Source organism: Xyrauchen texanus, chromosome 4 (assembly GCF_025860055.1).
Source record: "Xyrauchen texanus isolate HMW12.3.18 chromosome 4, RBS_HiC_50CHRs, whole genome shotgun sequence".
In the NCBI taxonomy this organism is placed as follows: Eukaryota; Metazoa; Chordata; class Actinopteri; order Cypriniformes; family Catostomidae; genus Xyrauchen; species Xyrauchen texanus.
The window spans coordinates 32227727-32255668 of NC_068279.1; the positions used below are offsets into that span (position 1 = coordinate 32227727).

Sequence of the window (27942 nt, forward strand, 5' to 3'; positions counted from 1 at the left end):
AAATCATAAAAGTATGGCGTCTAAACGACATTACATGTTTTAGTCTTAAAGTAATCATTTTAATCGGTCCCACTAGTTTACCATAGTGAGCTAGTAAACGCTCAAGTGATTAATTAGAAATGAAAGGAGGTACATTAGAAATGGTAACTTTTATGGAGGGGTTCGATAGTGGTAAAACTGGTAAAAATGTATCTCCTACAGATAAACCAGATTCAACTAAATGCATGGATACTTCTCTCTTCCCTACCAATCACATTCAAACAGTCCTCAACTGTTACAGATTCATCCGGTAGACATTTGCACCTGTGTCGGGCAGTTAACTTATTAAACCCCTCTGAATCTATTCCCATTTCACCACCTTAAGATAACCATGTCAGTGACACACAAAATATACTTAATTAAACTTGCAAAATATAATCTAATCTACATAAACTAAAGTATAGAAAAAGAAAAGAGTAAACACTCACTCTTCCCAAACACTCTGCACATATATAGAGAGAGACAGAGAGGGAATTAAATACTCTAAAGGTCTTGCAATAGACTGACTCAAAAGTCTCATATCCAAAAGGAAGGGAAAGTGGTAATCTGGACTGTCTAAATTTTGTCTCAGCATGAGCCGAGAAGGCCATAAAAGAAGCCCAACAAACTCCTTTGGATTCAGTGAAAATTCATGCAGGTGGAGAGTATACAACCATAAGAACACAACTGCCAAATATCTGATGGACAGCTCTCATAATGCACAAAACAATATTGTTTTATTATGTATTATTTCATTTAGTGTCATGAAAATAAAAATTATGTAATAAGGTTTATCCCCGAAACAAACTTTAAACTAAATAAATAAGCTTTACTAACTGCAAATATAATTTCAGACACAAGATGGCACAACTAGTTCAATGTTCTTCAAGCACAGTATATACTGTATTCTGTACTCTGCTTTCTGTTTTCTCTCAGTAGTATGTGAGACTACACAATATACAACAATAAACATTTCAATCATGTTACATAATCAAAATGTCACCATGTTTCAGGTTTAATTCAAGCTCGAATGGAGCCCAGTTTCCAACTTTAAAATAAATACAGTTCTTGTGCCTTTTTAATTCAATTTTGTGAAGAAAAAAAAAATATGTCTTAACTATTGCAGTTTGATCATATAATGAGTCAAAAAAAGTTATGTCAGATATTGTGTTTGATATTACTTCCAGCGTACAAAATAGAAAGTCTAACACATTGTATTGTGGCATACAATACTCCTAAAAGTATGTTCTGTTGTATCTGCACATTTTGTGGTTATGTAGTAGTCACTAGGGTATTCCATGCATACAAAACACTGCACACAGTATGCATACTGAAGAGAGTACGAGTAGTATGGTAAAAACTATGCTTTTCCAAATATAACCAATAAATCCATTGTAAATAAAGAGGAATCATATATCAGATTATGACAGGACTATATTCTTCCAACATAAAACAAATAGTGATGTGTTGCCACTCGTCATTTTGCAAAAGCACACAAGATTGTACAGGAAGTTGCTACACTGTCTATATTCATTCTTCTGTCAGTTCAATTAGACTATAAGCAGCAAAGCAAACAGAAAATGATAAGGCTGTTAATAATTGGTATTTGAAACCCAACCAATTTGCTTGTCAACACTTCCGTTCTTTTAGGCAGACATGAGTCAAAACATAAAAGACTGTCAACTAACAACACGCTGTTTGTTTTTTCAGTAGATGCATATCTTTGTACTGAACAGAGCAATAAAGTGTCGTAAACTGAATGTGATAAAATCATAGGCCATATTTTAAATTTCTTATTTCTTTAACAATGAAAAATTTAACTTTATTGTTTTTGTTGTTTTGTTTTATTGTATTGGTCAAAAAGTAGATTTATCTTCTTTTTTTTTTGCACTGATTAAACCATGGTAATGATTAGCCATCCATGACTGTTACCTACCTGTGGTTAAAAATTCTTACTACAAATACTGCTGTTAAAGGAAGAGTTCACCCACAAATCAAAATTCTCTCATCATTTACTCACTCTCATGCCACCCCAGATGTGTATGATTTTCAGAAGAATATTTTTGGCTCTGTAGGTCCATACAATGCAAGTGAATGGGTGCCAAAATGTTAATGCTCCAAAAAGCACCTAAAGGCATCATAAGATTAAACCATACGACTCCAGTGTTTTAATCCATATTTTCAGAAGTGATATGATAGGAGAAAGTGGGTGAAAAACAGATCAATATTTAAGTCCTATTTTTCTATAAATTCTTCTCCCTGTGATATGCATGAAGAATGTGAATCACCAAAAACATAAAAAGAAGAATGTGAAATAACCTATATTGCTTCTGAAGATAGTGATTTAACCACTGGAATCTTATGGATTACTTTGCTGATTACTTATGCTGCCTTTTTAGAAAATTTTAAGATATGGTCACTATTCACTTGTGGTGTCCATAAATCTACAATTATGGACCAAAAATCTGAGAAATTCTTCTAAAAATCTTAATTTGAGTTCAGCTGGGATGGCATAAAGTTGAGTAAATTATGAGAGAATTTTCTTTTTTGGGTAAACTAGCCATTTAAACATGTGTAGAAACTAATAACTGAGTTGGAATGTTCAATAAATAATTTTGAAATAATTATGCATAATTAAATATTCATTAAAATGTTGTGGGGGCGAGGGCATGGCAGAGCGTTCATCTGGGGTGCGAGGAAGTGGTAAGGGTTTTCACCTGAGATTAATTGCTGCTAATTGTGATTTCTATGTTCACAGTGAGAGGCAGGGAGAAAAAAGGCTGCCCAAAACCCCAGAGAGAGAGAGAGAGAGAGAGAGAGAGAGAGAGAGAGAACCCAGCTGACAAGCTCTCTCTCATTTCAATTTAAAAGTACTTTATTGGCATGGTTGTGTTTACATATAATATTGCCAAAGCATTAATACACAAAACAGATAATGACAAGACAAATAATAATAAGATAGAATTAAAATAAGGTGCCAGGTAATGAATCAAATAAAATGAATCTCTCTCTCTCTCTCTCTCTCTCTCTCTGTGTGTGTTGGCTGCTGTTTTGAAAGCTTTACTTTGTACTTGATGCGGACGTGTTTTAATTTATAAAATAAAAGTGACATACCTGAGTTTGAATCGCCGTTTCCCCCTTCCTCGTTTCATTGAACCGTTACAAATGTGTCCTTGACTAAAACACCTGCCGTAGCTCAGCAGCAACCGCAATGCATATCTGTACCAGCAGATGGTGTTAATGTATCGTTGTCCAGTCCAAAGTTCACCGTTCTCAGTTATTCTAAAAATGTATGGAGGCATAGCAGATATGAACTTTAAATTATAATATTTTTTTTATGCTGATGTACACTTATTTTCATTGAAATGTGTGCATATAATTGTCTATAAATGTGAAGAAGCGGGCAGGGTTACATTACTTTCAGTTTTACTATATTTGTTTCACCAGAGACTAACTGTCCTTTAAGAAAACGTTTCTTATCCTGACATACCAGCACACATAACCAGATAGTCAAACATAAAAACAAAGACACAGACAGCAATTGCACTTTTACATGACTATTTTCAACCTATTAACAGTTGTACAATATGAGACCAAAATTACAATTAAGAGCGTTGCTCTACAGCGCCCCCTCAGACAGACTTTTATTATCACGAGAGCCCCGCACCTTCTACATTGTAACAATCCTCCCATTTCCTGCAGCACAACACTTCCATGTCTCGCTTGAAGGCTATGCTGTTTTATCGTTTCACACTGGACCTTACCTGCTGCTTGGACACTGACAACGATGGAAATATAAAGGTAAGCTACTATTGTTTGCTTTTATCTAAGGAATAGGTATTTTCTGGCTAAAAGCGCTTGCTACACTTGTATTGTGTCAGTAGTGAAGAAAACAGCTTTCTTTAATCATATGAAATGAAACCCCAAAGCGAAGACGTACATTTAATGGAACATTGTTATTTTTAGCGAGGTTTTAACCACCACAAAAGCTCTTTGACTCGATTCAGTGCTTTTCTTGTTTCTTTTCTTGCCGTGGTGAATTCAGGGGTTACATACGATCAAGAGCAGTTCCATCGCACGCACGCGCACACACACACACACACACACACACACACACACACACACACACACACACACACACACACACACACACACACACACACACACACACACACACATATCAAGCAGCACTGTGTTCACTTGGCAACGCCACGCGTGGTGGACTGCTGCTTTTCCCTCAGTGCTTTGGCCAATCTGAACATAACCACTGCTACTTGCTCCCTTGTGGTGTTTATTAGTTACCACCCTCTAGTTAAAATCCGTTTTAGCGCATTCGGTGAAGATATCCGAAGAGCAGACGTTTTCACATCCAGCGTAGACGAGTCCAAAAGACGCTGAACATTTTTACGCATGTTTCCTTCACACTCCTTCTGTCTTTCTTTCTCTCCACCAGACCGAATATGAGAGGGGTTCGCCGCAAACTGTCATTATGTTGACAAAAATGGGCTGCTGATTTGGGAACCTCCCCCGGAGAGAAGGAAGCGCCCAGCAGCACCATGACTGTGTTCAACCAGGAGAATGTGGAGGATTATTACGAGATTGGAGTCGAACTCGGGAGGTATGTGATGGGCTTGAAATTGATTATTTTTATAGGTTTATTTATTTTCGTAAGGTTGGATAAATTTTTGCAGGTACATTCTATTTTGACTTAATTGAATACAATAATAGGGCTTTTAATGCTGTCGGAATATCAACAAAAAACACATTTGGCTGTCACTCACTGTAAAAATAAAAAGATACTTGAGGAAAATTTTGGGGTTCCTCAGCTGTTACACTGGCAAAATCCTCTGAAGATCTGCTAGACACCCTTTCATTCTCTGAGAAACAGAGTAAGCCATATTTACACTGCAATGGTGGTACAAAGGCTGCATCTGAAGTGCCATTAAAGGATTAGTTCCCCCAAAAATGAAAATTCTCTCATTTACTCACCCTCATGTCATCCAAGATGTTTATTTTGATCTTTAGTTCTTTATTCTGATTAGGTATGGGCATTCATTAATAATTTGGTATTCAAATATTTAAGCTCATAAAAAATTTATATTTGAATATTCTATTATTTTAATGAAAGTAATTAATGAGAAATAGACTTTGTAAAATATTATTTTAGTCATAAAGATTGTGTCACTATTAAAAAAAACAAGCTTCTTTTTATAATCAAATCAAGCTTATATCATGTCCTGTGTTTTTATTTTTTTTATATAAACAAGCAATGAGTGAAAACAAAAAAATAATAGAATGAAAGCATTTAAGCTCCCGCAAAGTGAATTAGACGGACGCAGTTAACGTACAGGACGACTATAAACATGCGCCATGTAATAGTTATCATGTTTATATTCTATCTCATGTCATGTTTTTGTTGAGAAAAACAAGCATATCCATGTCCTCAGTAAACTGTTCTCATTTATACACACCAGTTTAAATGATGGAATATCCCTTACTTCAGCTAGCATAAGCTTTCAGACGAGCTGCACATATACAAGAGTAAAGGGAGGATAATTTATAATAAAAAAGGACTATATTGATCTGTTTCTAACCCACAATTGTCATATCACTTCTGAAAATATAAATTTAACTACTGGAGTCTTACAGATTATTATTATGCTGCATTTAGGTGCTTTTTGGAGCTCAAACATTTCGGTCACCATTCACTTGCATTTTCAACCTACAGAGCTGAAATATTCTTCAAAAAAGAATTAATTTGTGTTTTGCAGAAGAAAGTCATACACATCTGGGATTACATGATGTAATTAAATGAAGATAGAATTTTCATTTTTGGATGAACTATTCCTTTAAGGTTTATATACACAGACTGTTTAATGCTGATCACAGGTGGCATAAATGCATTTAAAAAGCTATTCAAATTGCTGAAATTATGTTATGAAATTCCTATTTTAAATATGAAATTATACTTTTAAAAATGAAACTGTAAATTATGAAATACTGTATATGCTCCTCTTATGACAACAACACCTATTAAGGCTTTTTTGATTTTGTATTTCATTTACACTGAACCAAAGCAGTATGGAATGTCTTTGATACTAGGGGCTGAGGTGGGTCAGAGGTGGGTCAGAGCAGGCATAATTATATTCCTCCGCTATTGGTATTGACTGTATTATTATTATTATTATTATTAGATTCCTCCGGAAGGAGGAAATCTATTGGTATTGACGGTTTTATTATTATTATTATTATTATTATTATTATTATTATTATTATTCTCCTTGAGCCCCAATATCTCAAAGTCACTGGTCAAAAATTTTCTAAATTGGCACGTTAATACTCCATGCCAACGGTACCCCCACACCAAGAATTGCCCACATTCGCCCATAGGTGGCGCTACAGGCCACGCCCAAAAAAAATATTTTCAAAGTGATGCCATTTTCACCCTATTTGTCCAATTCATCTGAAACTTGGTGTACATGCCTCATTTCTCATGGGGAACAAAAAAGCCTCAAGGACCCATAACTTCTGCCTTGATGGATTTTCCTGTACAGTGAAAATTTGGGGAAGCCTACAAAAATCTTCTTCTCCTGAACCGTAGCTCCAATTGACTTGACTTGGTACACATGTGTAGAATTGATGTCTTTCAAAACGTTACTTAGCAAAAATGAATACGATACAAAATGGCAGAAAGGGGCATGTTTATGTAAATGTCCACATTTTGTCAATATGTGTCAATAAATCAAATGTAATTTTGACTGATGGTTTTTCAAACCTAACATGCTTTAAGATGACATCACTCTGAAGTACTGCGCAAAGAATGGCCCACATTTGCCCTTAGGCCATAGGCCACGCCAAAAATTCCTATTTTCTGGTCAAAAATGTTACAATTTGGTACATTGATACTACAGGCCAACAGGAACCCACAAACCAAGAATGGCCCACATTCACATTGGGAACAAAAAAGCCTCAAGGATCCATAAGGTCCGGCATTATGGATTTTCCTGTACACTGAAAATGTTTCGTTTATTCAGACAGAAATACATGTTTTTTTGGATTCCTCCATTGGGAGGGTTTAACCCCAACCCTCTACTGATCAATTTTAAATGATTTGCCATTTTGAGGAGGAATCGCATTGCTGCTTGCAGCTATATATTATTCTGGCTTTTTATGTGGCATTGCGTCTTTACTAGAGCTGTTGGAAAACATTGTTTCAGCGATGCATCACGATTCATGCTCAAACGATTCTGAATCGATTCTCAAAAGAATGCCAAAGACAGATGTGGAAACAAAGACGTGAGTGAAGTGCATACACTGCAGTTAAGTGCTCAAACACGACTGTTTGCAGAACTTCTGAATCAAACATATGACCATTTGTGCCCGAATGAATCTACAATCCCTAAATTCTTTCATAAACACTCGCACATAGCAACGGGAGAGTTTATTCGTGATAAGAAGCCAACAAACAACATGAAAGACGAGCTTGCTCCCATAATTGCACTGATTTTCTCACAACAGGGGAAAACACAGAAGAAAATAATGATGAGGCAGCGGTTCGAGAGATGTTGATGTTTTCATTTAATTATTGTTTTCTTGGAATCTTGTGAATGTTCCATGGTTTGTTCACAGCTCATACTGAATGTAAAAGGCCAGTTTATGTAATGTGACTCATTCTGACTTTTAAAACAGCTGTTAAATAAAAAGATGCAAGGGAAAAAAAATAGAGTAAAAAATACATTTTGAAGAAACTGAAAAAAGTAAGAAATCGAAGGACAAGATGCATCATGATGCATCGAGATTCGTTTTATAATTGAATCGTTACCCTTTGAATCGTAATTGACTCGTGAGGCCAGTGAAGATTCACACCTCTAGTCTTTACAGAATTTTGAGCAGGCACAGAGCAGCCATATATCTGCTGTGTAAAGACACCTCAAGAATTGTCGACTGTTCCTTCAAAAACACCATCACAATGGAAAGGCTTTCAGGCCTATGTACTCAATGTACTATTGAAGTACATTGAGTACATAAATAGGATATTTGAGGCTCTTTTAAATGTGTCTGGAGGATCTCCAGAGGGTTCTTCCAGTGTGGCATCTGAGGACCCTCAAATGGTGCCTTGAGTAGTTATCTTTTAATTTTTACAGTCAGGCGAATCTTCATACATTCCTATTTGTTATTGCACTTATTGATGGGGTTCAGATGGCTGTGAAGGTCAGTGTGTAGATTTCTCTTCTGGGAGTTGATATTGCCCTCGTGATCAAGACAAATTGGGTTAGTCTGCTATGCTGCTCACTGACAAATACATTTCTGCTTTATAATTTGGCTGTTAAAGACATCCAGTCTGGTTGATCTAATTGATTTGATGTTGCCGGGTATCTCAACTTCTCGACTGGTTCACTTAGACACTGCATTAATGCAGTGGATTAGTGCTGTTGCTTTGGCTCTTAAAATATCAGTTGAGTAATATTTTGTGTAATATTTAATTTTTTGGCGGACAAGAGATGGATGTTCTTTTTAACTGGTTTTCATGAAAATGCATATTCTTGGTTTCCCATTGACTGCTCTGCGTGTGGGCGATTAAATCACCATGCACGCACCTATGGATGAGTCTGCTCCTTGTGTGGGTTGTTGGAAATCGGGCTCTATTGTATTGAAGAGAAATCATTTATGTGTTATTTCTCACATAACAGTGTATAGTATTCCGAAACATTGATTTAGTTAAATCAGTTGCATAATGCAACATACTGAGGGGATTTCAATCTAATGTTTAATTATAAAGATGTTCTTGCCATTTGTTCCTGAGGGACGTCAGCATCTCTCAGTTATTCTGATTGCATAATTGACTCCTTAAGCCTTAGTTGTGTAAAATGTTTCAGTCAGTTGCATAAAAACTTAAATTGCTCTAATTTAAAGGAATATCCGGGGTGCAATACATGTTAAGCTGAATCAACAGCATTTGTGGTTAATTTAGATTACCACAAAAATTTATTTCAACTCATCCTTCCTTTTCTTGAAAAAGTGGCACTTAAAATGGAAGTGAATAGAGACACATTTTGGAGTGTTTAAACACAGAAATGTGAAGCTTCTAATTTTATAAAAGCACTTGCATGAATTCTTCTGTTAAAACTTGTGGATTATTTGAGCTGTAAAGTTGTTTAAATTGTAACTTTTACAGTCATTTTAGGGTTTTGGGTTTGTTTGTCATCATGGCAACAAGGTTGTAATGTTGGTTCTAATTTTACAGAGAAAAGGTTAGCAATCACAATAAAATAATGTTTACATGCATATTGTTTGGGGCTGTAACGATACGCAAACTGCAACCAAAATCACGATACAAACATCCACGATCCTGTGTCACGGTTCCTGAAGACCGAACCGTGACACACGACCCTCTCCAACCCCAGAAGCCTGCCAACAGTTACAGATGCAGCCCCTTGAGCTCTTTACACACACTACAATAAAATTCTGCTACAACAAAATTCATTTTCTCATTTCACAGTAAACATTACATGTAAATCATGAAATTATTATGGAGGTGGCAGTGAGAGGAGCTGGGTTGTCTCCCAGGGTTTTGCACACATTGAATCTTGCTTCGCAAGCAGGTTTGCATGCTCCCTGTGTGAGTCGCTTGCTTTGTCACTTGAGAAAAGTCGTGGCTTTCTTTCACCGCAGTGCCACAGCAACAGCTGTGCTCGTGGTAAAGTATAAGATGCTTGAGATCACATCACATAATCTTATCATGGATGATGTTACACGATGGAACAGCTGGAACACTATCTCGAGCAACAAGCGGCTATAACGGGAGCATGTCTCATGGAACTGTTCAATTTATATAGCACATGTATATACAACTCCTTAAATCATTTATGTGTGTGCCAACTACAGGGGTATCACACTTCTCAGCCTCCCTGGTAAAGTTTACTCCAAGGTGCTGGAGAGGAGGGTTCGGCCGATTGTCGAACCTCAGATTGAAGAGGAACAATGCGGTTTTAGGTCCTGGCCGTGGAACAACGGACCAGATCTTTACTCTGCAAGGATCCTGGAGGGGCCTGGGATTATGCCCATCCGGTCTACATGTGTTTTGTGGATCTGGAGAAGGCGTATGACCGGGTCCCCGGAGAGACTGTGGGAGGTGCTGTGGGAGTACGGGGTGGGGGGTCCCTTCTTAGGGCGATCCAATCCCTGTACGTCCAAAGCGAGGGCTGTGTCGGGTCCTCGGCACAAAGTCGAAGTTCATTCCATGTGGGGTTGGTCTCCGCCAAGGCTGCGCTTTGTCACCAATCCTGTTTGTGATATTCATGGACAGGATATCGAGGCGTAGTCGGGTGGGGAAGGTGTGCGGTTCGGTGGGCTGGGGATCTCATCGCTGCTTTTTGCAGATGATGTTGTCTTCATGTCATCATCGGTCCGTGACCTTCAGCTCTCACTGGATCAGCTTGGCAGTCGAGTGTGAAGCAGCTGGGATGAGGATTAGCACCTCTAAATCTGAGGCCATGGTTCTCAGCAGGAAACCGATGGAGTGCGTACTCCAGGTAGGGAATGAAGTTTTGCCCCAAGTGAAGGAGTTCAAGTACCTCTGGGTCTTGTTCACGAGTGAGGGGACAATGGAGCGGGAGGTTGGCCGGAGAGTCGGGGCAGCAGGGGCGGTATTGCACTCGGCTCTATCGCACCGTTGTCACGAAAAGAGAGCTGAGCCGAAAGGCAAAGCTCTCGATCTACCGGTCAATTTTTGTTCCTACCCTCACCTATGGTCATGAAGGTTGGGTCATGACCGAAAGAACTAGGTCGCGAGTACAAGCGGCCGAAATGGGCTTCCTCAGAAGGGTGGCGGGCTTCTCCCTTAGAGATAGGGTGAGGAGCTCAGTCATCCGTGAGGAGCTCGGAGTAGAGCTGCTGCTCCTTTGCGTTGAAAGGAGTCAGTTGAGGTGGTTTGGGCATCTGGTAAGGATGCCCCCTGGCCGCCTCCCTAGGGAGGTGTTTCAGGCACGTCCAGCTGGGAGGAGGCCTCGGGGAAGACCCAGGACTAGGTGGAGAGATTACATCTCCACACTGGCCTGGGAACGCCTCGGGGTCGCCCAGTCAGAGCTGGTTAATGTGGCTCGGGATAGGGAAGTTTGGGGCCCCCTGCTGGAGCAGCTGCCCCGGCGACCCGACTTCGGATAAGCGGTTGAAGATGGATGGATGGATGGATGTATATACAACCTAAACAAGTTCTCGTTGAACTTAAAATGTATTTACAGTGAGTACGGAAAGTATTCAGACCCCCTTAAATTTTTCACTCTTTGTTATATTGCAGCCATTTGCTAAAATCATTTAAGTTCATTTTTTTCCTCATTATTGTACACACAGCACCCCATATTGACAGAAAAACACAGAATTGTTGACATTTTTGCACATTTATTAAAAAAGAAAAACTGAAATATCACATGGTCCTAAGTATTCAGACCCTTTGCTGTGACACTCATTTATTTAACTCAGGTGCGGTCCATTTCTTCTGATCATCCTTGAGATGGTTCTACACCTTCAATTGAGTCCAGCTGTGTTTGATTATACTGATTGGACTTGATTAGGAAAGCCACACACCTGTCTATATAAGACCTTACAGCTCACAGTGCATGTCAGAGCAAATGAGAATCATGAGGTCAAAGGAACTGCCTGAAGAGCTCAGAGACAGAATTGTGGCAAGGCACAGATCTGGCCAAGGTTGCAAAAAATGTCTGCTGCCCTTAAGGTTCATAAGAGCACAGTGGCCTCCATAATCCTTAAATGGAAGACGTTTGGGATGACTAGAACCCTTCCTAGAGCTGGCCGTCCGGCCAAACTGAGCTATCGGGGGAGAAGAGCCTTGGTGAGAGAGGTAAAGAAGAACCCAAAGATCACTGTGGCTGAGCTCCAGAGATGCAGTCGGGAGATGGGAGAAAGTTGTAGTAAGTCAACCATCACTGCAGCCATCCACCAGTCGGGGCTTTATGGCAGAGTGGCCCGACGGAAGCCTCTCCTCAGTGCAAGACACATGAAAGCCTGCATGGAATTTGCTAAAAAAACACCTGAAGGACTCCAAGATGGTGATAAATAAGATTCTCTTGTCTGATGAGACCAAGATAGAACTTTTTGGCTTTAATTCTAAGCGGTATGTGTGGAGAAAACCAGGCACTGCTCATCACCTGTCCAATACAGTCTCATCAGTGAAGCATGGTGGTGGCAGCATCATGCTGTGGGGGTGTTTTTCAGCTGCAGGGACAGGACGACTGGTTGCAATCGAGGGAAAGATGAATGCGGCCAAGTACAGGGATATCCTGGACGAAAACCTTCTCCAGAGTGCTCTGGACCTCAGACTGGGCCGAAGGTTCACCTTCCAACAAGACAATGACCCTAAGCACACCGCTAAAATAACGAAGGAGTGGCTTCACAACAACTCCGTGACTGTTCTTGAATGGCCCAGCCAGAGCCCTGACTTAAACCCAATTGAGCATCTCTGGAGAGACCTGAAAATGGCTGTCCACCAACGTTTACAATCCAACCTGACAGAACTGGAGAGGATCTGCAAGGAGGAATGGCAGAGGATACCCAAATCCAGATGTGAAAAACTTGTTGCATCTTTCCCAAAAAGACTCATGGCTGTATTAGATCAAAAGGGTGCTTTACTAAATACTGAACAAAGGGTCTGAATACTTAGGACCATGTGATATTTAAGTTTTTCTTTTTTAATAAATGTGCAAAAAATGTCAACAATTTTGTGTTTTTCTGTCAATATGGGGTGCTGTGTGTACAATAATGAGGAAAAAAATGAACTTAAATTATTTTAGCAAATGGCTGCAATATAACAAAGAGTGAAAAATTTAAGGGGGTCTGAATACTTTCCGTACCCACTGTATATTTTAATTAGTATCAATATTATGTTTACATTTATAATTGTCTTAAGGTCTTAATTTGTATTAGTAATTTTCCACCTGTTGGAGACTGATACTTGCGTGATGGCATAAAGAAGGGTGCTTACAGGTGAAACTCGAAAAATTAGAATATTGTGCAAAAGTTCATTAATTTCAGTAATTCAACTTAAAAGGTGAAACTAATATATTATATAGACTCATTACAAGCAAAGTAAGATATTTCAAGCCTTTATTTGATATAATTTTGATGATTATGGCTTACAGCTTATGAAAACCCCAAATTCAGAATCTCAGAAAATTAGAATATTGTGAAAAGGTTCAGTATTGTAGGCTCAAAGTGTCACACTCTAATCAGCTAAACACCTGCAAAGGGTTCCTGAGCCTTTAAATGGTCTCTCAGTCTGGTTCAGTTGAATTCACAATCATGGGGAAGACTGCTGACCTGACAGTTGTGCAGAAAACCATCATTGACACCCTCCACAAGGAGGGAAAGCCTCAAAAGGTAATTGCAAAAGAAGTTGGATGTTCTCAAAGTGCTGTATCAAAGCACATTAATAGAAAGTTAAGTGGAAGGGAAAAGTGTGGAAGAAAAAGGTGCACAAGCAGCAGGGATGACCGTAGCCTGGAGAGGATTGTCAGGAAAAGGCCATTCAAATGTGTGGGGAGCTTCACAAGGAGTGGACTGAGGCTGGAGTTACTGCATCAAGAGCCACCACACACAGACGGGTCCTGGACATGGGCTTCAAATGTCAAACGTCTTACCTGGGCTAAAGAAAAAAAGAACTGGTCTGTTGCTCAGTGGTCCAAAGTCCTCTTTTTTGATGAGAGCAAATTTTGCATCTCATTTGGAAACCAAGGTCCCAGAGTCTGGAGGAAGAATGGAGAGGCACACAATCCAAGATGCTTAAAGTCCAGTGTGAAGTTTCCACAGTCTGTGTTGGTTTGGGGAGCCATGTCATCGGCTGGTGTTGGTCCACTGTGCTTTATTAAGTCCAGAGTCAACGCAGCCGTCTACCGGGACATTTTAGAGCAGTACCAAAGTACCAAAACCTGGTTCAATGACCATGGTATTACTGTGCTTGATTGGCCAGCAAACTCGCCTGACCTGAACCCCATAGAGAATCTATGGGGCATTGCCAAGAGAAAGATGAGAGACATGAGACCAAACAATGCAGAAGAGCTGAAGGCCGCTATTGAAGCATCTTGGTCTTCCATAACACCTCAGCAGTGCCACAGGCTGATAGCATCCATGCCACGGCGCATTGAGGCAGTAATTAATGTAAAAGGGGCCCAAACCAAGTATTGAGTACATATTCATGATTATACTTTTCAGAGGGCCGACATTTCTGTATTTAAAATCCTTTTTTTATATTGATTCCATGTAATATTCTAATTTTCTGAGATTCTGAATTTGGGGTTTTCATAAGCTGTAAGCCATAATCATCAAAATTATATCAAATAAAGGCTTGAAATATCTTACTTTGCTTGTAATGAGTCTATATAATATATTAGTTTCACCTTTTAAGTTGAATTACTGAAATGAATGAACTTTTGCACGATATTCTAATTTTTCGAGTTTCACCTGTATATTCCATTTTTGTTTTTTGACCATTTCATTTGTTATAGCATTTTCGTTTCGTTTGAAATGTAATTTGAATTTAGAAATAAGTTTTTCATACTTCAATACGTAAATATAATTTTTAAAGCAAAACCAATACTAACACCTCCTCGTCCGTTTTTTTTTTTTAAATATCATGAATATATTACTTTCATATCGCCCAGCATTACTGTGCATTTGTAGCCTGCCATGCAGTTTGTGACTGCCATGTAAACAGCCTTGGACTATTTGAATCATCCATTGGAATGAGTAAGAAGAGGAGGAGGAGTAGTGGTGGTGTAGTGGTCTAAGCACATAACTGGTAATCTGGTAATCAGAAGGACGCTGGTTCGAGCCCCACAGCCACCACCATTGTGTCCTTGAGCAAGGCACTTAACTCCAGGTGGCTCCAAGGCGATTGTCCCTGTAATAAGGGCTTTGTAAGTCGCTTTGGATAAAAGCGTCTGCCAAATGCAGAAATGTAAATGTAAATGTAGGAAGAAGAGAGAGAATGTATTTATTTATTTTTATTAAATGTCTCTTTGTATCTGATAAACTTTTAAACATGTGAGAACGTGTAGTTGCACTTAATGGAATTAAGAGCGGTTCATAGCTCTAGTTAATTTACAAACGCTTTATGTGTGTTAGGAATTCCTTGTCTTGTTTCACTGTTGCCCTCTGTCTGCCATTTTTGTCACCTTTGCATTCCATAGTTTTCACCTTGTTTAGCTCCATTGTCTCACTTGTCATTGTTTAGAACTACACTTCCCAGAATCCACCTGCCATCATCACTGCCATTTTGGTCATTGTTTTCACCTGTGTCTCATTCTGTCATCACTCACTGTGTATTTAAGCCCTGCTTTTTGTTCACTCCTTGTCGTTCGTTGAATGTTGTTAGCCTGGTGTGTGTTCCCTGCCTGTGTTTTCTAGTTTTATGTTTATTTCCCCATTGGGGGTTTTCCTTTGTGTTTTTTCTTGCTTGTTTACTTAATAAAGTTGAACTGTGATTGGATCCGCATCTCCTCGTCTGCTTCGCTGCCTCCATTCGTAACAGAACGAATGACCAAACATGGATCCAGCGGTTCGAAAAGCGAGCTGTCAGCTGCTCAGCCTTAGTCAGGGAAATCGTCCGGTAGAGGACCACATCCGCGATTTCCTCGCGATTGCGAGTGCCACCGAATTCCCTGACTACGACCTGGTGGGGTTTTTCCGGGCGAGCCTGAACAGTGCGCTCAAGGAGCGGTTGCCACAGGCAACGCGCGGCTGGACGCTCCATGCGTTCGTGGAGGAGACTCTGCTGGCCTGCAGTTCACCGTTTACTGTGGGCGTCATCGAGGAGAACCCTGCCACTCCTCCCACAGTGGTAACTCTCCCTTCGCCCCTGGTTCGTCCCTTCACGCCTACCACGGCCAACGAGCCAGCGTTGTCAGCTTCGTCCGCCCGGCGGAGGAGGAGAAGAGGAAAGGCTTCTGCTCCCCAGTCTCCGCCTGCCACGGTCTGCGAGCCAGAGCCACGCCTGCCCCGGTCTGCGAGCCAGAGCCCTCGCCTGCCCCGGTCTGCGAGCCAGAGCCCTCGCCTGCCCCGGTCTGCGAGCCAGAGCCCTCGTCAGCTACGGTCAGCGAGCCAGAACCCTCGCCTGCCCCGGTGTGCGAGCCAGAGCCCTCGTCAGCCACGGTCAGCGAACCCAAGCCAGCGCATACCACAGTCACCCAGCCAGAGCCTGTCGCCTCAGAGGTCAGTGAGCCAGCGCATACCACAGTCAGTGAGCCAGTGCCTGTCACCTCAGAGGTCAGTGAGCCAGTGCCTGTCACCTCAGAGGTCAGTGAGCCAGTGCCTGTCACCTCAGAGGTCAGTGAGCCAGTGCCTGTCGCCTTGGTCGTCCTTGAGCCAGCGGCTGTAGCCTCGACCGTCCCTGAGCCAGCGCCTGTAGCCTCGACCGTCCCTGAGCCAGCGCCTGTAGCCTCGACCGTCCCTGAGCCAGCGCCTGTAGCCTCGACTGTTCCCGGGCTAATGCCAATAGCCTGGACTGACCAAAAGCCAGCGCCAATTGTCATGCCCGTCCTAGAGCCTGCGCCCCTCGAGCCTCCCGAGCTTCCCAGAGCTCCGCCTCCCGAGCTTTCCAGAGCTCCGCCTCCCGAGCTTTCCAGAGCTCCGACTTCCGAGCCTCCCGAGCTTTCCAGAGCTCCGCCTCCCAAGCTTTCCAGAGCTCCGCCTTCTGAGCTTCCTGAGCTTTCCAGAGCTCCGCCTTCTGAGCCTCCCGAGCTTTCCAGAGCTCCGCCTCCCGAGCTTTCCAGAGCTCCGCCTCCCGAGCTTTCCAGAGCTCCGCCTCCCGAGCTTCCTAGAGGTCCGCCTCCCGAGCTTCCTAGAGGTCCGCCTCCCGAGCTTTCCAGAGCTCCGCCTCCTGAGCTTTCCAGAGCTCCGCCTCTCAAGCCTCCCAGGGCTCCGCCTCTCAAGCCTCTCGAGCCTCCCAGGGCTCCGCCTCTCGAGTCTTCCAGGGCTCCTCTTGAGCCTTCCAGGGCTCCGCCTCTCAAGTCTCCCGAGCCTCCCAGGGCTCCGCCTCTCAAGTCTCCCGAGCCTCCCAGGGCTCCTCTCGAACCTCCCAGTGCTCCGCCTCTCGAGCCTCCCAGGGCTCCACCCCTCAAGTCTCTTGAGCCTCCCAGGGCTCCACCCCTCAAGTCTCTTGAGCCTCCCAGGGCTCCGCCTCTCAAGCCTCTCGAGCCTTCCAGGGCTCCGCCTCTCAAGTCTCCCGAGCCACCCAGGGCTCCTCCTCCCGAGTTTCCCAGGGCTCCGCCTCTCGAGCCTCCCTCTGCTCTGCCTCCTGACCCTCCCACGGCTCTGCCCCCTGAGCCTCCCGAGCTTTCCATGGTTCCTCCTCCCTCGGCTCTGCCTCCTGAGCCTCCCACGGCTCCGCCCCCTGAGGCCTCTGAGCCTCCCTCAGCTCCGCCTCCAGAGCCTCCCTCAGCTGAGCCTCCCGAGCCTCCTTCGGCTCCGCCCCCTGAGCCTCCCAAGCTTTCCATGGTTCCTCCTCCCTCGGCTCTGCCTCCTGAGCCTCCCACGGCTCCGCCCCCTGAGGCCTCTTAGCCTCCAGAGCCTCCCTCAGCTCCGCCTCCAGAGCCTCCCTCAGCTGAGCCTCCCTCGGCTCCGCCTCCCGAGCCTCCCTCGGCTCCGCCTCCCGAGCCTCCTACGGCTCCGCCTCCCGAGCCTCCTGCGGCTCTGCCTCCTGAGCCTCCTGTGGCTCTGCCTCCCGAGCCTCCTACGGCTTCACCGCCAGAGCCTTCCAGGTCACCGCCTTTGTGATCTCCTCCCAGGCCTCCTGAGCCTGTTCCCGTCCTGTGGCCTTCCCCAGGCCTCCTGACCCGGTCCCTGTCCTGTGGCCTCCTCCCAGGCCCCCTGACCCAGTCCCTGTCCTGTGGCCTCCTCCCAGACCTCCTGACCCAGTCCCTGTCCTGTGGCCTCCTCCCAGGCCTCCTGACCCAGTCCCTGTCCTGTGGCCTCCTCCCAGGCCTCCTGACCCTGTTCCTGTCCTGTGGCCTCTTCCCAGGCCCCCTGACCCAGTCCCTGTCCTGTGGCCTCCTCCCAGGCCTCCTGACCCTGTTCCCGTCCTGTGGCCTCCTCCCAGGCCCCCAGTCCCTGTCCTGTGGCCTCCTCCCAGGCCTCCTGACCCAGTCCCTGTCCAGTGGCCTCCTCCCAGGTTCCCCAAACCTGTCCTTGCCCGGTGGCCAGCTCCCAGACCACCTGAACCTGTCCTTGCCCTTTGTGCCCCCTTGGACTTCCTGCCTGCCATCTGTGCCCCCTTGGACTTCCTGCCTGCCATCTGTGCCCCCTTGGACTTCCTGCCTGCCCTTTGTGCCCCCTTGGACTTCCTGCCTGCCCTTTGTGCCCCCTTGGACTGCCTGTCTACCCTTCGTTGCCCCCTGGACTGCCTGTCTGCCCGTCGTTGCCCCCCTTGGTCTGTCTGCCCACCATAAGCTCCCCCCCCCAGTCAATGGACATTTTTTGTTTTATGTTGATCGTCTGGAATCCGATCCTTGGGGGGGGCTATGTTAGGAATTCCTTGTCTTGTTTCACTGTTGCCCTCTGTCTGCCATTTTTGTCACCTTTGCATTCCATAGTTTTCACTTTTGTCCCTTGTTTAGCTCCACTGTCTCACTTGTCATTGTTTAGAACTACACTTCCCAGAATCCACCTGCCATCATCACTGCCATTTTGTTCATTGTTTTCACCTGTGTCTCATTCTGTCATCACTCACTGTGTATTTAAGCCCTGCTTTTTGTTCACTCCTTGTCGTTCGTTGAATGTTGTTAGCCTGGTGTGTGTTCCCTGCCTGTGTTTTCTAGTTTTATGTTTATTTCCCCATTGAGGGTTTTCCTTTGTGTTTTTTCTTGCTTGTTTACTTAATAAAGTTGAACTGCGATTGGATCCGCATCTCCTCGTCTGCTTCGCTGCCTCCATTCGTAACAATGTGCCTCTTAGATAATGATGCTTTTGGGAAACTTTCTGTAGTAAGTACAATTCAAGTTCTACTAAAGTTCAACTTCATGAACGTCTGTCTTGTTGTTTCTCCTGAACAAATAAAATTTCTACATAACTGTTACAGTGTCTGGATTCCAACAATAACTTTGTGCTGGTGTGCCAAAAGATGACAAAGGATTTCTTTGTTGCTAAATCGTAAACTAAAATATGATTTAACTAAATTATCCACATCCATGTCTTGCATTGATGAAGCTGCAGGCTCGGCATTCTATCGTTGTGATAATGATGCGGTGTTTCACGTAATTTTGGCTTTATTCTCAAAATATTCTGACTTTAGTCTCATAATGCTACAATTTTATTCTCTGAATTTAGACCTTATTCTCAAACTATTCCGACATTAATCTCATAATGCTACGATTTTAATCTCATCATTTTGATTTTATTCTCAAAATATTAAGAATTTTTCTCAAAATATTAAGACTTTATTCTCAAAATCTTAGATAAATAATATTTCCCCCATGGCACCATTCATATCAACCCCCCTGCCGATGGTCGGTGAATATTTTTGCTTTATTGTTTTTGCTTAAAAAAAAAAATAAAATAAATATATATATATATATATATATAATATAATATATATATATATATATATATATATATATATATATACTGCCCTACAAAGGCAAAACGCCGTAACATCATGTTTGGTCAAAAATTAGTTAATGTAATTTTTGGGGTATTCAAGACCTCCTTTATCATGTGAATAAATATCGTGAGTCAATTTGATTGTTTTAACGAGAAATTAAAGGGCTATGACAACCGTAACATGCAAAACCATACGAGAAACCACAGCAGAACGCCGTAACAGTTGTTACGGCTCTTAGCCTTTGTTCCGGCACGCTGAATTTGAGTTTAAGGTGTTCTGACTTTGTTTCGCCTGGCATCAAGAGAGAGATGTTACGATGCCGCTGTGATGTTACTGTACTCTGGCCTTGTCATACTGTCAAAGATTACCGCTCTTTTATTGTCACCAAACCGTGTAACATACACACGACACATCTTTGAAATAAAGTGTAGACTGCCGACTGCTTGTTTGTATTATTACTCTGTGATAGCGATGTGATAGGGCGATGGTTCAGATCTGTCAATGTCAGTGACAGCCCGGAGCTAGCTAAATTTAATCGGTGTCACGTAAATTAGCGCTAACGTTGACGCTGACACTCGCCTCACATCACATATTTAAAACCAAATATTAAATACAGAGGCATCCTACCTTTCCATGCAATCCGATATAATCCATAGAAGATATAATCCATTGCAATGCACGTCATCTGCTGTATCCACAACAATCCATACGTGTTTGAGCCATATTTCCTTCTTGCAGGTGTTCACGTCAGATTTTACAGCTGGTTATCGCTAACGTCCGTACAAAGTAGGCTAACCTAAATAGTAAAAGTAATTCCAACTTTTTTTCGGTATACTCTGTCTATATTATCTCAGAATTAAAAAGTAGTAATCCAAGTCAAGTTCAGTTGACTGAGCATCTTGAGCAGTTTGGACTTCGAAGTTTAACCCTTTAACTGTCACCCCTCCCTTTTCTTCGCATAGACATGAAAATCACTATCCAAACTTAAATGGTTGTATTTCAAGAATGCTTTGTCATATATACCTATGGACAAGTTGTGTTCCAAATTTTAGGTTGATATCTCAAAAAATTAGCTTTCAGTAAGATTTTATTTGGAGCAGTAAAAAACTTGGAATGAGCAGTCTGTAATCTCTAATGTATTGGTCTAATGTTTAATTAATTATTACTCTATATCTTGCATTTAAATACATATACCTTTGTAGTCAATTATAATTAAATTATCTTTATTGTGAAAATATGTATTGTATTTATTCATACTGTACATACTGTACTGCAAAGTAACTTATCTGTTATACTGTTTAACTGTGTTAGTGTTGCCGCACTATCCTGATCATTATAGCACTAAATAGGAACAACCAAAGGTCTTCTATATAATTTAAAACAAATACCATGATGACTAGACCTTGGTTAGGTGTTCTTATAATGGATGTAAGTATGGTAAACAGCAAGTAAATATTGATTATATGTCAGTTACTGACCTTTTGCCTTTGCATGACTCCTGATTTTTGGCACATGATACAAAGGCAGAGTACATTAACTGCCAAACAAGGGTCAAAGGTCAATTTTGAGCTCAAGATTTTTTGCATACAAACATTTCTTCTGTATAGCAACTAGTTGTGAAATTTTGGGAGTCCTACCTATAATACTTTTGTCTGGACAAAACAGAAACTTTAAAGTCATTTTTCTCAGTTTCACACTCTAGTGAGTTAAGGTCTTTTGCTTTTGCAGGGCAGTATATATACAGTGAGGAAAATAAATATTTGAACACCCTGCTATTTTGCAAGTTCTCCCACTTAGAAATCATGGAGGGGTCTGAAATTGTCATCGTAGGTGCATGTCCACTGTGAGAAACATAATCTAAAAAAAAAATCCAGAAATCACAATGTATGATTTTTTAACTATTTATTTGTATGATACAGCTGCAAATAAGTATTTGAACACCTGAGAAAATCAGTGTTAATATTTGGTACAGTAGCCTTTGTTTGCAATTACAGAGGTCAAACGTTTCCTGTAGTTTTTCACCAGGTTTGCACACACTGCAGGAGGGATTTTGGCCCACTCCTCCACACAGATCTTCTTTAGGTCTGGAGACTGGCTAGGCCACGCCAGAACCTTGATATGCTTCATACAGAGCCACTCCTTGGTTATCCTGGCTGTGTGCTTCGGGTCATTGTCATGTTGGAAGACCCAGCCTCGACCCAACTTCAATGCTCTAACTGAGGGAAGGAGGTTGTTCCCCAAAATCTCGCAATACATGGCCCCGGTCATCCTCTCCTTAATACAATGCAGTCAGCCCTGTCCCATGTGCAGAAAAACACCCCCAAAGCATGATGCTACCACCCCCATGCTTCACAGTAGGGATGGTGTTCTTGGGATGGTACTCATCATTCTTCTTCCTCCAAACACGGTTAGTGGAATTATGACCAAAATGTTATATTTTGGTCTCATCTGACTCACATGACTTTCTCCCATGACTCCTCTGGATCATCCAAATGGTCATTGGCAAACTTAAGACGGGCCTTGACATGTGCTGGTTTAAGCAGGGGAACCTTCCGTGCCATGCATGATTTCAAACCATGACGTCTTAGTGTATTACCAACAGTAACCTTGGAAGCGGTGGTCCCAGCTCTTTTCAGGTCATTGACCAGCTCCTCCCGTGTAGTTCTGGGCTGATTTCTCACCTTTCTTAGGATCATTGAGACCCCACGAGGTGAGATCTTGCATGGAGCCCCAGTCCGAGGGAGAATGACAGTCATGTTTAGCTTCTTCCATTTTCTAATGATTGCTCCAACAGTGGACCTTTTTTCACCAAGCTGATTGGCAATTTCCCGTAGCCCTTTCCAGCCTTCTGGAGGTGTACAATTTTGTCTCTAGTGTCTTTGGACAGCTCTTTGGTCTTGGCCATGTTAGTAGTTGGATTCTTACTGATTGTATGGGGTGGACAGGTGTCTTTATGCAGCTAACAACCTCAAACAGGTGCATCTAATTTAAGATAATAAATGGAGTGGAGGTGGACATTTTAAAGGCAGACTAACAGGTCTTTGAGGGTCAGAATTCTAGCTGATAGACAGGTGTTCAAATACTTATTTGCAGCTGTATCATACAAATAAATATTTAAAAAATCATACATTGTGATTTTTGGAGTTTTCTTTTAGATTATGTCTCTCACAGTGGACATGCACCTCACGATGACAATTTCAGACCCCTCCATGATTTCCAAGTGGGAGAACTTGCAAAATAGCAGGGTGTTCAAATACTTATTTTCCTCACTGTATATATATATTGAAAAGTCTATTTTAGAAAACACTTTTCTAATTTTAAACGAAAAGAAAAAGCAATTAAAATAACAAAGTAATAAAACAATCTTATCTAATCACCTCGCCAAAACCAAATATTTACCCTCTCTGATGGCTCCATTTGACATCAAGCAAGTATACGTCAATGACAACATGTGCAAAATGAATAACAGCCTACAGATTATAAATGTAAATATAGTATAACCTCAATTCTGAAAAAGTTGGGAGATTATGAAAAATGCTAACAAAAACAAAAAGGAGTGATATGTCAATTATATTTACCCTTTGCTATATCGTTGTTTTTTTATGTACTGTAATTTCAAATCAGATGATTGTAACACGCTCCAAAAAAGTTGGGACAGTCGAGTGTTTACCACTGTGAAACATCACCATTTTTTCCAAAAAAACTGATTAGCCACAGTTTAAAAAGTGGAATTTTTCCGCCATTCATCCATTATGCAGGTCTTCAGCTGCACAATTGTATGGGGTCTTTGTTTGCTGTATTGTGCGCTCCATTATGCACCACACATTCTCAGTTGGAGATGGTAAGGACCGAAGGCAGGCCAATCTAGCACCCGCACTCTCTGCTTATTCGGCCAGTATGTGGTTTGAAATTGTCCTGTTGAAAATGCCGGGACATCTCTGGAAAAGGGTGCAGGGTGACAATTTTTACATATCTGTCTGCAATCATGGTGTTCTCACAGATGTGTGAGTTAACCAATGCACTGACACACCCCTGGCCCAGACAGACCCTGCCTTTTGGATCTGTTACTAAAAACAGCTTTGATGGTCCTATTCCTCTTTGGCTATGAGAACACAACGGCTGTGTTTTTCAAAAACTATTTGAAATGTGGACTCATCAGACCAAAAAAATGCATGTTAAATTGTGCCAACCTTTTGAAGCTCTAAAAAGCAGAAAAAGGCAGCATAAAAGTAGAACATAAGATTCCAGTGATTTAATCAATATCTTCTGTGATATCAATATCTTCGATTATACTTCCTAATGCTTGAAGCATGCGCACAGCTACTAGATGGCGCTAGGAAGAGTAATTGAGATTGAAATCATGATCGTACCTAGAGAGAGCAATGGTAATATGTACATTGAAAAGGAGTTACATTTTGGTTTGCTATCACACAAAACCAACTGTATTTCTTCAGAAGACTTGGATTAAACCACAGGAGTATTATGGATAGCTTTTATACCTCTTTTGGTCACCAATCACTTGCCTCACATAAGCTTGTATGGACCTACAGAGCTAAAATATTCTTCTAAAAATCTTAATTTGTATTCTGTAGAAGAAGGAAATTCATACACATCTGGGATGACATGAGGGTGAGTAACCGTGCGGTCAGACCAGAGGCGTCGAGAGCGTCAAATCGACCAGAAGTCATTCATTTTCTATGACAGCCAGCGTCTCTCGGTGGCTAAAAGTGGCGCGGTGAGTCTTGGGCGGTGTGGGCATCAGAGGAAAGTTCAAGTGCAGCCAACATTATGGAAATGAGCTTTGACGCGGTTCAGTTGCAACCTATTGGAATATAGAAGTGCTCCACTCTAGCGAAGTCTAGAGAACACCACCGTGTAAACTTTGGTTCCCACCAAACATTAGTTCCGAAGACAAAATGGAGGGGAAACTGATTATTGTTGTGGCGGGTTTTCCCGTAATATTTGATCTGTCCCCGTTTGGTTACAGTGATTTTAATAAAATTAAAAAATGATGAGTGGACAAAGGTGTCTGAAATTGTTAGTGTGCCAGGTGAGTTGATGAAGTGGATATTATGGTTTATATAATATTATATAATATTTATGAGGATATACACTACTTGTGATATGTCTTCAAAAAGATACCGGTTGACATGTCTGGATGTTTTGTGGCCGCTTTAAATATAGTTCACATAACCAAGCATTCTCAACGAACGTTGCCGCCTATTTCAAATACGTCAGAGCGTCCATGATATTTCAATAGCGTTGGTGGCAGGGCAGCCAGAGCAAATTCTGATGCTCTCGCCGCCTCTGGTCTGAACGCATGGTAAATGATGAGAGAAATAACTTTTTTGGATTAACTATCCCTCTAAGGAAACAGTTATATTGCAGTTCAATATATAACAGTATATTCATGTTTACAAAGTGATGTTGAAGAAAAGGAGCTTTACCTTGTGTCTCTGTTGGACATTGAAGTTTTACATCCTGTCAAACGGGTGACGCGACTACAGCCGTGACACGAAGCATACTCGATCGCTCTCATCATCATTGAAGCAGCTGTTAATGGGAAGTGTGTGACTGATGTGAGCGACCTCACATTTGATTCACGGCTGCTGTAGTCATGCCTCTCGCGTGACATGATGTGTCACTCTCTCTTGTGTGTAGACATTGTTTCTATCAGCATTTGAGCAAACCCAGCAACCTTATCAGATATTAAATAAATTAGCTGCCAAACTAGCTTGGTATTACATCAATGTTGTAATGCAAGTATGTACATTTTAAAAACAAAAATGATAACAGAAATTTATCCTGTCTGTACAGTAATGACTGCTAGGAATACAAGTGAATACAAACCTTAATTTTATTGAGGAAGTTTCCTCTCAGAATATTTTCTCAGGACAGGAGGCAAAAATGACAGTTGAAAAACTGTCTTTATCCAGTTTGGCACAGATTAGCCAGCAGTGGGTTAATTTGACCCAGCAGCTTGGGTTTGCTGTGGTGAATTATACTGTGAGTGACTGACCCAGCCATTAACCCAGCAAATTTGGGTTAAAAACTACCCAACATTGTGACAATAACCCAACAAAATGACCCAGTAGACTCATCCCAGTATGCTAGGCTTAAATTAGCCCAGCATATTTTAGAGTGTGTAAATCCCTGTGTGCTACAAAAACGATTGTGCCTAATTGTTGGCACGATCGTCCGATTGCCTATCACAGACTTAAGACCAAGATCGGCCAATTTAGATCAGTGGCCGATTGATCAGTGCACCCTAAAACACTTTACATGCATGCATGTTCCACCTGCCAATCTAACTAATGCAGTATGGATAATTTCTAGCTCATTTTGAAAAGATAAGCATCAGCTTTAGCCCTAATACTCTCTCTATATATGTGAAGATGAATCCGAATACCAAATGAAGAATGAGCTCATCTCAATTTACAATTCAATCAGCAATGATATCTTTTTCTGTATTCTTCTGTTACACGAAGTCTCTTAAATCAACTATATGCTTGGCTGCTCCCAGTCCACTAATTGGTTCCCCTTTGTGTCTGTCTGCCCTGGCGATGTGTGTGAAAGGGGAGAAGCAGATTTTTGCTGGAGTTTGCTGTAGCTTCAAGAGGCAGTGCTTTACCATGCCCCCTGACTGCGTAGTATTGAGGAGCATGTTCCATAGAACTTATTACCCATACCGTGTTGCTAATAAGAATCCTTTCACAAAAAATTTAGATGCCAGATTCAATTTAGAATGGAGTGGTGGTGGCGTAGTGGCTAAAGCACAGGGCTGGTAATCAGAAGGTCACAGGTTCTAACCCCATGGCCACCACCATTGTGTCCTTGAGCAAGGCACTTAACTCCAGGTTGCTCCGGGGGGATTGTTCCTGTAATAATTGCACTGTAAGTCGCTTTGGATAAAAGCATCTGCCAAATGCATAAATGTAAATGTAGATGCCAGGCTTGTCTGAGGAGGGCCACTTTAATCCCCCCTAATTAGTTTTTGGTGCTAAACTAATTAGTTTTTGGTGCTGACCTATATTTGTGCCTTAGTGAAATATATTTTCTGTGTGTGACTCAGCTAAAGCTCCCTAGTATCTGACTGAAAATATGTGATCATATAAATGCTCGGGCTGTCAATTTAACGCAATAAATTAGTGCAAATAATTGTTTATAGAAAATTATGCAATAAAAATGTATGCAATTAATCATGCCCCCTTGCCAGTTCAAAAATTCTGTAAAAGGGGATTTTCCTAGTTGCACCTACTTTTTTTTTCAAGTTTTGCTGTCAGCACAGTGCAAATTGCTACTAAAGGCAACACTGACTTTCCAAGAATGGGCAGCACTAAATGAGTAAGGAGCCGTCTACACAAAACTTGCATTCAAGTGTTCAAATCAGCTAGATGGAGAGCAGCAGAATGTAACTGAATGAGGTCTTGGTATGTTTTTTTTAAAAGTCGAATTACTTTTATTTTAACACAGTGTCTTAAAACTCAGTGTATTAAATATAGCTAAAGGTGTTTTTAAAAAATAGTGCAGCTGGAAAGCAATAACTTGGATGGCCCTGGTTGAACCTGTGTGAACGGGCCCCAAGTCTCAAACAGGTTGACAACTTGATTGTAAAATTGACTGTGGACTTTCGACCAGTGATTGGCATCTGATCAATGGAATGGAACTAAAACAAACAATATACTGACTTCTAAAGCCACTTTTTAAATGTCTATTCAATTATTTACTTGTCTGCCATAATGTAATATCTTTGAGTTCTCTCAATTTGGAGGCTTTTCTCAGCAAATATTGATATACTGTATGTGTTTAATTAGCTGGATAATAAATAGTCAGATTATGTAATTATATTATAATTTGAAATAAATTGACAGCCCTATTAAATAGATAGGCACATGTAGTATGTAATTTACAGAAGTCTAGAGTTTGATTGTAGATAGGGCTATAAATTAAACGTACTCAACATGATTCAAATTGTATGTTCTTTATTAGAATACAAGGCAACCTGGTTAGAGAAATCCAAGTTATTTTCATTATAGAAAACAAAGGTGTGCAAGAAAGATGCACAAAAAAGTGCATCACAGGGGGAAGTTGTCAACATAGTGTACATGTAAATTAATTTTAATCTAATAGACCCAGATGTTAAGGCAGTGCTTTACCATGCCCTCTGACTGCGTAGTATAAGTTGCGCGAATGTCCCGATCTAAGGGGGAGAGATTGAAACTGTACCCGGCTGAGAGAGACTCTGCCTCGGGTCGCTCATCTATCGAGCGCGCACGCTTAATGCAGCTAGATTAGAACGCGATGGCTCATGACTTATT

The 27942-nt window shown here is 41.7% G+C and overlaps 1 protein-coding gene across 3 annotated transcripts in view; it reads left to right on the top strand.

Moving 5' to 3' along the window:
- The first annotated feature begins 3680 nt into the window (after window positions 1-3680).
- Window positions 3681-27942, top strand: part of LOC127635863 (death-associated protein kinase 1-like) — a 120700-nt gene continuing 96438 nt past the window's right edge. For all 3 annotated transcript variants that reach the window (XM_052116135.1, XM_052116126.1, XM_052116116.1), the window contains exons 1-2: window positions 3681-3819; window positions 4472-4636. In XM_052116135.1, coding sequence (XP_051972095.1) covers window positions 4575-4636 — 62 coding nt within the window. In that variant the 5' untranslated portion in view covers window positions 3681-3819; window positions 4472-4574. The remainder of the gene's footprint in view (window positions 3820-4471; window positions 4637-27942) is intronic.